The sequence below is a fragment of the Triturus cristatus genome, chromosome 2_1 (genome assembly GCF_964204655.1).
Source record: "Triturus cristatus chromosome 2_1, aTriCri1.1, whole genome shotgun sequence".
Classification (NCBI taxonomy): domain Eukaryota; kingdom Metazoa; phylum Chordata; class Amphibia; order Caudata; family Salamandridae; genus Triturus; species Triturus cristatus.
The window spans coordinates 1,032,984,572-1,032,997,735 of record NC_140581.1 but is presented as its reverse complement, the minus strand read 5'-3'; the positions used below and the strand labels follow the sequence as shown (position 1 = coordinate 1,032,997,735).

The 13,164-nt window shown below is 47.5% G+C and overlaps 1 protein-coding gene across 4 annotated transcripts in view; it reads right to left on the bottom strand.

The window, feature by feature from the left end:
* USO1 (USO1 vesicle transport factor) overlaps positions 1-13,164 on the bottom strand; it is a 448,004-nt gene that overhangs the window by 229,274 nt on the left and 205,566 nt on the right. For all 4 annotated transcript variants that reach the window (XM_085635281.1, XM_085635255.1, XM_085635264.1 and 1 more), the window contains exons 11-12: positions 4,746-4,834; positions 2,840-2,994 (exon numbers count right to left, since the gene is read on the bottom strand). In XM_085635281.1, coding sequence (XP_085491407.1) covers positions 2,840-2,994; positions 4,746-4,834 — 244 coding nt within the window. The remainder of the gene's footprint in view (positions 1-2,839; positions 2,995-4,745; positions 4,835-13,164) is intronic.

Here is a 13,164-nt window from a genome sequence, read left to right as displayed (position 1 = left end):
TTCTCCACAAAAATAAAAAAAAATCCTTAATCTTCTTCCACCCACTACGACGAACCATGCTCCGAACCTAGAACCCTTGGAAAACAAGAGACACCTTGATTCCTTTTGCCCGCTCGCGGAGGAACACCTCTGCCACATCATAGAGGCAATAAAAAGTGGCTCCCCTAACGACCCAGCCCCCTTTAAAATACTCAAACAGGCTTCGCCCACCATCATTCCCCCCATGGCCAACTTAATCAATGCCTCCTTAGCTACAGGTACAGTCCCACAGGATTGGAAAAAGGCTATGGTTAGGGCACCTTTAAAAAAACCCCACCTTGATCCCTCAGATTTGGGCAACTATCGACCCATCTCGTTGCTTCCTGGCATTAGCAAGGCCGCAGAAAAACATGTCAATCAAATACTCTCGGCCCACCTGGAAACTCTGAACATGCTTCACTCCTCACAAACAGGCTTTCGCCCTGGGCAGGGCACCGAGACGGCGCTTATTGCGGTGGTAGAAGAATCCCGAAAGATTTTGGATACGGGAGGCTCCGCAGCTATCATCCTTTTAGACCTCAGCGCCGCCTTCGATACGGTGAATCACCACATTCTTATTCACCGTCTCAGAAACGTAGGAGTGACGGGCAAAGCTCTATCTTGGCTGGAATCATTTCTGGAAGACAGATCCTTCCAGGTGTTTGACGAGAACACTCAGTCCCAACCTGTTCCCCTCCAATGCGGAGTACCGCAGGGTTCCTCTTTGAGCCCTACCCTTTTTAACGTATACATGTCCCCATTAGCTCAGATAGTCTCCCCGTTTGGAATCCAGCTGGTCACCTACGCAGATGATACTCAGCTCATCGTGGCTCTGAATCAGGAAGACCAGTCCCATAGCAATCTCTGTTTATGCCTCAAAGAAATTAACAGCTGGATGAGCCTCTCCCATCTTAAGCTCAATGGCGATAAAACAGAGATCATGCTACTGGGTAATCAAGCTGGCCTCAATCCAAGCATATCCTGGCCATTATGCATGGGACCTGCACCACTACCCAAACAAGAAATAAAAAGTTTGGGCGTATGGCTAGATCATGAGCTTACCCTAAGAACTCAAGCAAGGAAAACGGCGGCCACCTGCTATGGTATACTCCGCACGCTACGGAAAGTACTCCCCCTTCTACCCACCCACTCAAGAAGGCTTGTGGTTCAGGCACTTGTTCTTTCCAGGCTGGACTATGGCAATGCCCTCTATCTGGGGGCACCAAAAGCAGTGATTGCCAAACTACAGACTGTCCAGAACTCAGCCGCCAGGCTTCTCACTGAAACTAACAGCCGTAGCTCAGCCAAGCCCGCCCTGCACACACTCCATTGGCTACCAATACAGGAAAGAATCCATTTCAAGACCCTTTGTATTGCACATAAAATACTTCACAACAAAGGCCCCCCTGCTATCAAAAACCTTCTCAAACCTTACAAACCCACAAGAAACCTCCGATCAGATCAACTTCATCTAGCGGTAGTCCCCAGAATTAGAAAGGCCCGATCAGGAGGTCGCCTGCTATCCTATAATGCCCCGAAACTCTGGAACACCCTTCCTCTTTCCATCCGTAAGGAAGCCAACCATCTGTCATTTAGGAAACAACTTAAGACCTGGCTATTCCCTTAAACTCCATCTTCTCCTTGGCCCTCTCCGCAGCGCTGGGATGCTTCCGGGTAGCCATGCGCTATACAAGAACATCTTCATTCATTCATTCATTATTTATGAAATCATGCTTGGACTTACATCTAGATCTCAGTTTCTATGTCCCACCAGCTGGGCCTGTGACTCACCTATGTAGTGGATGACTTTAAAAACCAAAATCGTAGCTGCAACTTGCCAGTTTCAAAATATGGGATTTTGAGATTGCTGTACTCCAGTGGCACATACATCGGTTGCTAGTTCATCTCCAGGATTATTAGCTACTCCATTCAGTTTTAAACTTCAACCAGAAAACCAGTTCAGATCTCAAATGTCCTGCTCCTGAAATATGACCCATTCTGCAGACTGATTACAAAACCCATTACAAAACAGCTAACAGCGCCACAAGCCTTTGTGAACTGAAACCATACATCACTTTGGGTGGGATTCATGTTCATTTTTGGTGGTAGCTTTCAATTTATTTAGATTTGTAGACCACATTCCTGGATCCTTACCACGCAAGAGCTTAAGCGTGCTCAAGTTTCCAGCTTTGCACCCAGGGCTGCTGAGAAACTATGGCAGTGAACAAGCATAGTCAACTTAAGATACGGTATCTTTCTGTCTGACGCTAATGCCCCATTACCAGTTGTTTATTAAAAGATAAAACAAGCTCAAAACGTAAGAGAAATACAACTTCTAAGCTATATAGAAACTCCCCACCCCCACCAATTTTATTGAAACTTCAATTCATGTTTTTTATGGATTTCTTTCATTTATTGAAACTTGATTTTGACAACCAAAATTGATTTCCAATGTGATGCACAATCAAATAGATGTTGGACTACAGACTGGTTAGTATAGTACAACCAGAGAGAGTCACAGCAATCTGCTCATTACACATCAAACACCGCAAATCTACAGTTCTTGGGTTCCTGTTTTACACTACATTAAAAATTATGCAACTTAGTTGCTTGAGGAAGTTCAAAGACATGCATGGAGGTTAATTAACTAGTCTTCTCTGACCAATTACATGCATGTAGTATCTGTAATACACTTGATACACATGTGAATAACATGTTATTTTTATGAAAGAGTAAAATAACAGCTAATATACCTATGGCCTTTGATGATTGTGAAATTTAATAACTATTTACTTAAAAAAAAAAAGTTGAGGATTTTTACCATCTATGGTGGACGGCAGTAGTGTTGCCACAATTTCTCCTTGTCCTTTTTGGTTTTTGTACAAGAAACACTGGAAGCAGTAAAGAACAGCACACCGCAAAACAAATGGTTGCCTTTCATTCACCATGGACATCAGCAGTACAACAATTGCTGGCCTGTATTTAGAATACACAAAATGTTTGACATAAATGTACAGAAAAATCAGTAAGCCAATGTTAACTTGCATTGTATTCCAATAGTGACATTTTCAAGCACTCCGGTTTTGTAATCTATTATACTAATAATTTAGAGCAAAAAAAGACAGTTGCAAAGATGATTCTGAGAAACAACTAAAAAATGACATTTTACTGTATTGGTTTGAATGATGTGAATACACACATAAAATATTCAGGGTCAAATTGTGACAGGGGGTAGTTTGCACGCAGCACAATCTATTTTCAGGCATCTCCACATGTAATCTGCATGGTGTAGGAGAAGGGGCATGCAATCCATCAGTAGGTCTAGGCCCTCACTTGCAACTGTTGAACACAGGCAGAATGCCAGTCCCATCTGTCCTTCAATTGACAAGCATTGAGCACCCTTAGCCCTTGTGGTGGGGAAGCAGAGATTCCATGGGAAAAGAGGAATGTAGGGAACACAGCCTCTTGGTAATGCTCCAAAGCAGCCTACAGGGGATTGACGTTCTGTTGTTCAGCAGCTGAATATTTACTAGAGGTATTCACATGTTCTGCCTTCAGACGGGGTAGGGCTCCATCCTGAGAGGTTTGTGCCAGAGGTGTATACCACCTTCTGAAGGTCCGCAATCTTTTCTATCAAAAGGAGAAGCACTTTCTCTAGCAGAAGTACTGCAATGGCAACTGTAATGAATGAAATAAGAACTGACCCGCTTGAATGTGTCAGAGAAGTTGAGTTGACACATTTGATATTATACTGTTAGTTGTGATGGCCTGTGTCTAATTCTAACAAGACATAGAGCAAAATCCAGTGCATCTTCCACTTTTTCTCCAGTTTTTGCGTGAGCCTATGCTCGGTTCAGAAAGGACATATGACTAATCTAGCTGGAGAAATTACGCAAACTGACCATGGCAAATATTTTGCCTAGTCTAGTTGGGGCAGACATTGGGGCATTCCTACAGATGAAAATTGTGTATAATCACCATGTGAGACAAGAAACATGCAAATAAAAAATGTATTTCAAGTTCACATTACATCTACATGCTATGCACATACCTGGTCGAAACATACTAAAACATATCTTTGCTCTGCAGTTACAGAAACAATTAACATAAAGGCAATTGTTTACATACATTACAAGTTACAATTCTCTTACTAGCTTTCTTTAAATAAAAGAATATTAAGAAAAAATAAATCGTCAGTGAAAATGCCAACACTCCATATCTAAAGTGATATACAGTGCAGACATTTTAGGGGAAAACTGATGAGTCTATTTAATCAATCAAGCGGCTTTCAATAGGTTGTGCTAGCAGATAGGTGTGCCCAGCTCTCTATTTCATGAGAGTACATAATTTTGAATCCGTAGTTAATCTTTTATCTTAAATATTTTAAAATGTAACCTTTTTTTTTTCCAGACCCCGTTTAATTTCTCAATAAACCTCTGCACGCTGTCTCCTAAACTTTTAATGGCATTCAGTTTCTTGTCACATAAAGTTTACAGAGAGAAACATATTTCAATACACTGAAATATGTCACCAATGTCCCTCTACTCTCATACTGTGAATCTATATGGGAATACAGATGACACTGGAAGTATTTGTTCTCAGGGTTGAACCGTACACTTTAAAACTACAACTTCAATGGAAACCAAACATGCTTGTCCTTAGAGAGTTCTTAGGGTTTCAACATAATGCACACTTACACAAAACTTCAAAATTGCTGTAACTCCTACCGTGGTGGGTTGGAAGGTGCATTTACAGAAGAAAAGTAATCCTGGTTAATTTGGCAGCCACGAATAACTTCTGAGACTGTGTTGATAGTCTGTTGAGGAAAGAATAATACATATTAATTACCAACTAATTACCCAGTACCCCCAGTACCCATAGATGAGCAATGTACTTTATTGGTTCAATCACTTTAAAACATATCCTCCTACAGCTGCCTAGCTGCAGCTGATTGGAACTAAAAGATAATTTAAAAAATGAAGTTGAAAGATACATGTTCAATGCAAGCTACCGGGTACCGTCACAGCTCAATATCAATATTTTCTGCTCAGAGGGAAAAGGGACAGTCACACTACAAGACCAAGCAGAGTGTACCATGTAGGGGTGGAACTAGTACTACATAGTCTCTTGCTACTTACCAGACATGGATTTCTCTCTATTGATTGATTACTCTGAGTCGCGTACCAAACAATATTATAGAGTGAGGAATGTTTTCTGGCAAGGATTTCCTTTATCAAACAGATTCTAAAACAGGGGCGTGGCATGACGCAGGATGGCATCGGTCGACTGAGGACTGAGCTCTAATACTGACCCACATGTCACAGGAATCCTTAAGCCCCCCCTCTCCTTCCCCGGGGGGCCACTGCTGGTGTTGAAACCCAATCGGACAGAACAATGACCAGTTGCTCCAGCAGGGCCCAGTGAGGCTGAAGTGACCGCTGATCATCATAAACTGGCAGAAAGTGGTGGAAAGCGAAAGCACTGTAATCAAGGTACACCTGACAGTGACTGAGAAAAGTATCTACTTGAGGGCCCTGGAGAGAGAGTTGGCAACGTTAGCAGACAAACTGAAGGACTTTGAGGACCAATCCCGCTGTAACAATATCTGAGTGGTGGGGTTACGGGGTGAGGCTGGAGGGCCCCAGTGCTAAACTCTACCTAAAAGAATGGATCTAGTCGGAGGTATTGCAGGGGAAAAACTTGAGAGGTTCACAGTCAAGAGAGAGCCCAGAGAGTGCCCGACTGGCCGTCTCCTCCAAGGCCCCACTTCCCGCGTGTAATGGCAGCCCAGTTGCTGAGACTCTGGGATCAGGACGCCATACTGTAGACGGCAGAAGCACATGGACCATGGGTGGTAAAAAGCACACAGGTGAACATTTTCCCTGACTACACAATGATAGTCGAGAGTCAAGTGGAATTCTTTTGGATGTTTAATCAACACCTCCGCAAGTCAGATATCCAGTATGCTCTCCTATTCCCGGTAAAGCTTTGGTTTGGTTTGTGGCTCAGGGAGAGACTCAATTCTTCACGGCGGCGGATGCCATTTGGGGTTGGTTAGAGAGGTGGGAACAGCAGCCTCCAGCAGAGGATCAACGGATCCAGGTACCGCAATGGCAGGAATGGAAGCAACAACGGAAGAGGAGGTCAGCGACCACCCCAAAGAAGCAAGTGCTAACAGACAGAGCAAAGGTGATGGCAGATCTCCAACGGCAAACCTCCCTGGAGACTGCCAACCAGTGAGAGGCACTAGAGAGAGACCTGGTAGAGTTGTCGTCGTCGTAGAATCTGGTTTGTGATGCAATGGAGACGGTAACCCCCACCCCCCCCCAAGGGTCACCCCGATGACATCTGAGGAAATAGTGTGATGGTAATGGCTGGGGGGTATGGGTTGGAGGGTTGATGGGTCAGTAGGCACAAGAGAGACTCGGAACTGGCCCACGGAGTCATATGGTGGGGGTGGAGAATGAGGACCTGTAAGACTGGTTATCTCGTGGCCTGTAATGAGCCAACTCGACAACCCCACAGCAGCGCAGTGGGACTGAGGATTGCATTTAATGTTGCTCCATATTTTAGTGTGTGCTGGACAACAGACATATTGTGCATTGGGGTGGCGGCCAACTTCAAGATCTCGGCATAGTAAGGTAGGGTGGGTGGGGAGTTAGGGTGGTGTGGTGTGGTTTTGCAGCATGGGTGAGAACCGGGGTCTGATTTGCGTGCCTGGCAGACCAGCTTCCCTAGGTACGACACAGAGAAAAACCGAGCAATGAGGATGCATTCACTTTGTTTGCGCACATGGAATGTTAATAAGTTGGGTAGCGCAATCAAGAGGGGACTAGTGAATAAAAGCACTCACATGCTATGCGGCGGATCTTGTGTTTCTCCAGGAAACACACTTAAAGGGGTTCAACTGCACCCCCCCCCCCCCCGAGCAAGGGATGTTATGGGGCACTATGGCTACATGGCGGCATCTAGAGGGGTGGCGACCTTGGTAAGATAATCCATCCCTTTTTTTTTTTAGGTGACAGGGACGCGCTCAGATGGTCTTGGCCGTTACACAGTGGTCCCGGGCACGTGAGAGGGAGAGTCTTTAGTGTTCATTAATATATAAGTAGCTCCGGGGTTGCAGGTGAAATCCTTGCACCGCCTGGGCCAGCTACTTTGGGATTTATTTGGTGCATCCCCAGCTGGATGGGTCTTACCCCTCGTAGTCCCTCAATCCCCAAGTGGGGAGACTGGGTGACTTTGTAAAGGCCATGTGAGAGGACTGGGCTGTGGGGAGAAGAGGTACTCTTATTATTCTGGAGCGCATACGACTCATCTTGCAACTAGATTACTTTTTGACATCTCTACCAACCCTTCATAGATTTACGGTGCAGAGTTTCAGGCACAAGGGATTTTGGACTACTCCTCTGTGAGTGTTAGCTTAGCGACGGCCAGGCAGGGGGTAAGGACAAAAGGGAGGATGGCATTCTGCACCCTGTTAAATGAGTAAGTGACGTCCTGTCTGGATAAAGCAATGAAGCACAACTTTAAGGAAAACTAGACAGAGACAAACGCACTGATCCGATGGGAGGCATACAAGGCTACCCTTTCGGGGGGTCATTATCCCAGACAAGGTAGGGGAATAGAGAGAGCAGGTGCACTATGATATAGACCTGGAGCAGGAGATTCTGGACATGGAGTTGGGCTTTAATGCAGAGCCATCGGTGGTCAAGAGGGTTGGCATCATGACCAAAATGGAGGAACTCCGTTCCCTGGTCACAGAGGAGGTTAAGTGGGATCATACTGCTAAGCAAAAATGCATCTATAAGCTGGGGATTATGGCTGGGAAACTGCGGTCGTGGCTGAGTGAGGGTGATCAGGAGCGGAGACACATTATAGGTATCATAGCCCCAGATGGGTCCCTTGTCACAGGGAGTGAGGATATAGCAAACACAATGGCTGGCTATATGCGGACCTTTTACGAGGCTGATCGGAGGTGGGGGGCTTCAGAGTTGGATATACTCTACTTTGCATAAGACTTTCCTTCTAGGCAGTTAGGGGGTGTTGAGACTTTGGCATAAAAGGCTGAGCTCACACAGAAGGAAGTTTTACTGGCACTCACGCTGCTCTATACTGGAAGATCCCCGGGCCTGAATGCCCTCCCGGCAGAGATTTTTAAGAAGATGGCGAGTAGGATAGCCGAGCCCCTCCATAAGATGTCCATCTCGGCCTATGGAGGGAGGGGAGCTGCAGAGAGATCTCCACACAGCCACCACTGTTCTGATCTCCAACGAGGATAAGCCCCGGGAGTGCTGAGATCCGTACAGACGGATCTCTCTACTGAATGTGGGTGCCAAGGTTCTTCCCAAGGCATTGGCAAATAGACTGCAGGCTATGATCACAGAACTGATCCACCCGCTATGATCACAGACGTGATCCACCCAGGCCAGAATGGGTTTATCCCTCATCCACTGACTAGGATGAACCTTTATCCTCTCAATAACAATTAATGACATTCAACCACCTTCAGATTTATAACAAGCATTGAAAATGCAATAGGCCGCGCCTTCTATTAAGTTAAAGCCATTTGCTTTGCTAATGGTATTATATAGCAAAGCAAATGACTGCAGCACTAGTACTGATTCGTCAGTGTGCCATCTATTGATAAACATTTGTTTGATAACCATAAACTTAGGTAAGTCGTAGAAAGGTAAAAAACATAGCCCCGCCCCAAACTTCACCCCCAATCCACTGCTTATTTTTGGTGAGTACCTGCACTTATTTTTTTCCATTTAAAGCACTGGGTTTACGGCATATCCATTACCACTTCCTGTATTTTTTAAATGTCATGAGGTGTGATCCACCTGACTGTGACAAGGAAGGGATGAGGTGTAACGACCAGAGCTGCCAACTCTCTAACTGGGAATCCGGGTTTGAGCCTTAGTATCGGCTCATCATGTGCTTCTGGGCAAATCACGTAATCTCCCAGAGCCTAAAAACGAAAATGATTGTGTCGCTGTGTAATGTAACTGGTGCTCATGTAAAGCGCCCAAATACCTTTGGTCGAGTTCGCGCTGTATATAGCTACCCTTCACAGACAACGTTAAAGAGAATACAAATTACCTGGGCGTTTGTTCTAATCGCCCGTCTAGTGTTGTGTTGTGTAAAATACGGACCATCTTCTCTCAACAGCCATAACCTTGTCAGGCAAAAACTAATATGACTTCAAAATTCTTCACACTATTCTTACTTCTGAGTTCAGAAGAATCAAGCGGCATTGACTGACTTTAAGATGGCAGCTGCTGTGATGACTACGCCCACGGGTAGGATACGGTAAGGCCACGAAGCACACGTGCTTCGTCAGATACCACCGAAACTGCCATTGGCTACAAGAACACTCCATCACAGATTTATAGTGCCATAACTGGCCACAGCTGCTCTCAGTCATAGGAAAAAGGCGGCCGCGCTGTCATACAGCAAGCCGCGGCACTACCCACAAGCAGGGGAAAGCTGGCGGACACCCCCAGCAAATGCAAGTGGTCTGCCGTAGTCTGGAGGTGGGAGACGACTGCCTGGGGCGTGCCCGCCTTCAACAACCAGTCGTCAAGATAGGAGAAGACTGGAACCCCCAATCTGCGCAGATGAGCTGCGACCACCGCCATCACTTTCGTGAACACCCGAGGGGCACTGGTGAGGCCGAAGGGGAGCACGGTAAACTGAAAATGCTCTTGGCCCACCGTGAACCGCAGGTAACGCCGGTGGGCCGGCAGTACGGGGATGTGGAAATAAGCTTCCTGCAAGTCCAACGCTACCATCCAGTCTCCAGGGTCTAGGGCAGCCAGAACCTGAGCTACAGTGAACATCTTGAACTTCTCCTTCTGGAGGAAGGTGTTGACGCTCCTGAGGTCCAAGATAGGGCATAGGCCCCCTTTGCCCTTCTTGGGAACCAGAAAGTAGTGGGAATAACAACCACGACCTACTTCTGGACCAGGAACGCGCTCGATGGCCCTCTTGGCCAAGATGGCCGTCACTTACTCCTGCAGAAGTTGCAAGTGATCCCCCGAAATTCGGTGGCACTGCGGTGGCATGGCTGGAGGGGTTGTCTCGAAGGGGAGGGAGTAGCCCCTTCGGACGATTTGCAGCACCCACCTGTCCGATGTGATGGTGCGCCAGTGGAGCTGGTGATGGCGAACTCTGCCTCCCACTGGCGTGGAATGGGCCTGAAAGCTCTGACTAGGAGGGCTTTCAGGCGGATGCTGCTGAGGTAGATGTGGACGGCACGTTGTCCCCCTGTACGGCCTCGGCGGAATCCACGTCCGCGCGGAGGTTGGGTCTGTGGCCTGTGGCTAGTCGAACGTGGGGGGCGCCCCTTCCTTGGCCACGAAAGGGGCGAAAAGCGGAAGTTTGCGGGCGCGGGCCGAAAGGCAAAAGGACTTGGCCGTAGCCCTAGAGTCCTTAAAACGCTCCAGCGCACTATCCGCTTTGTCGCCAAAAAGGCGACTGCCACTGAGGGTGCTCTGGACATCCCCGGAAAAACTTGTGGACCGCAGCCAGGCGTGGCGAGGAAGCGCCACCGTGGTTGACATTGCCCTGCCCAGCGAGTCCGTTGTGTCCAGTCCACATCGGATTGCATGCCGTGCCGCATCCCGCCCTTCGGCACGAGCCTGGGCGAGCAGTGTCCGGGTCTCCTCCGGGCACTGACGCAGCACGTCCTCCACCATATCCCACAGGGAGTGGGAGTAACGGTCCAAAAGACACGCGGTGTTGATAGACCGCAACCCCAAACTAAGAGAGGAGAACAGCTTCTTTCCAAACTGTTCTAGCCTTTTGGATTCCCGATCCGGGGGAGCGGATGGGAAGGAGGTCTGGGAGGTAGAGGCCTGGATAACCAGGCTCTCGGGCGTGGGTGTTGGGTGTTGGGACAAAAAACTGGGGTCGCCCGGTGCAGGGCGGTGGCGCCGGGCCACGTTCCAGTCCACAGGAGGAACTGTGGAGGGCTTTGACCAGGTGCCCTTCAGAACGTCAATGAGTGCTTCATTGAACTGCAGCAGAGGCTCCAAGGAGCTTGCTGACGGTTGAAGCACTTCAGTGAGGAGGTTCATCCTCACGGCCACAGCAGGCAGTTCTAGCCCAAGGACTTCGGCCGCCTTCCGCAGCACAACAGAAAATGCAGCATCTTCCTCCGAAGCCACGGTCAGAGGATAGATGAAGCCAGTGTCAGGGGAGGTGTCAAGACCACTTGCATCCCCCAGCTCGTCCGCCCAGTCCTGAGATAACTGGCCCTGCCGGGCCAGAGGGTCCTCAGACCCCTTGCAGTCGTCACCGTCATCCGATTTCTTGTATACAGGTGGAATGATCGGACGCCGGGCCCGGACCGGGACTAAACTGGGGAACGGTGTCATCCGGGGACCGCGCCGGAGGTGGCACCGGAGGAGTAAGCGCCGGCGGAGGGGTCGTGAGTGTGAGAAGTTGGCCTGATATATGATGTCACTAGTTTTAGTGTACACCTTGTATCAGTCCAAACAACCCTTATGGTGATTGGTTGTAAAGTCAACCTTATAGACCAGCTATCCTAGTGGTAGCATGGACAAGAGCAGTCTTAGGCTAAACTCTGAATGGCATGTGAAGCCAGCTGTGATACCATATATAATCTAGTCACAAAACGGTTAGATACCGGGGGGTCAGAGGGAACATGTTTAAAGACCGCACAGGATAGAATCCCCCAACAAAGTACTAAAGACACTGAAAATCCTGAGGTCTGAAATAACAAAGAAGAAAGGTGGTGTGTGAAATGAGGAACAGAAGCCTAATGTACGTGGTGAAAGGGCAAACCCTTAGAGACGTGGTCATTCACTCACCCCGGGTAACAAACCCCATCACATGGGATTTTCATCCCAAAGAAAAATCTCAAACTCTCAGGGGGCCATAGGCCCCTCTACGAGAGGTAAGAGCTTTACGATGTTTTGTGTTTTGCACTGAAAGGTGGACTGAATACACAAATGAACTGGGTGTGAGTGGGGGGTGCAGTGCTGATGATCTTATACATTGCTCCATTGATTACATTTAATTAGTGGGGCGTTCACTCCTTTTAATCTAGCATCGGTACGGCGGTGTCCAAGAGATTCCTCCTGGCCGTCCCGTAACTAGTTTTAACACACTCCTATTGCACTATTATTTCATCAGCACTGCACCCCCCACTCACACCCAGTTCATTTGTGTATTTAGTCCACCTTTCAGTGCAAAACACAAAACATCGTAAAGCTCTTACCTCTCGTAGAGGGGCCTATGGCCCCCTGAGAGTTTGAGATTTTTCTTTGGGATGAAAATCCCATGTGATGGGGTTTGTTACCCGGGGTGAGTGAATGACCACATCTCTAAGGGTTTGCCCTTTCACCACGTACATTAGGCTTCTGTTCCTCCTTTCACACACCACCTTTCTTCTTTGTTATTTCAGACCTCAGGATTTTCAGTGTCTTTAATACCATATATAATCCCTTGAATACCAAATGAAAGGACACCACAACAGATATAAATATATAAAATAAAGTATATTTATTCTAGTCAAACCCTCAGCACTCTTTATGAGATTCGAGGTAAGTACAACACAGTCTTATTCAAGCATACATTAAGTCACACAGGTAAGTAATACAGTTAGGCCCTATGGGCCACGCAAACCATATACTAAAGAAGTGGTATAAGGACCACTGTCACGGAAATAGGATAGGCCTAGGGAATCGCTGGGGCTACACTACACTACCCAAGGTTAGGAAGTGGGAGGCCCACGGGATTCAGGTGCAGAGTGGAAACACTCACGCGTAATGCGTATAATCGATAGAAATAGTACAGTTCTGAAATAAGCAGTTTTAGGGCACTTCTGGTATAGCTAGAAAGTCGTGACTCGGAAACTAGACCCTAGGATAGTCAATACCCTTGTGAGCACCGGAGTACCCAAGTTACCTAGCCCACGGGCTGCGGGTGCATAGGTGTGAACTTGCGTCGGGTTTCGTCGTGGACTTCTATGGATGCCTGAAGGAAAGTTGCTGACAGGCAGTCAGTGCAGAGTGTCCGGTGGATCCCAAGGCCGGGATCAAGAAGGAAGGATACCTGCAAGCAGAAGGGACAGAGTCAAGGTCACTAGCCAGTGACCACGTGGAACCAGGAAGG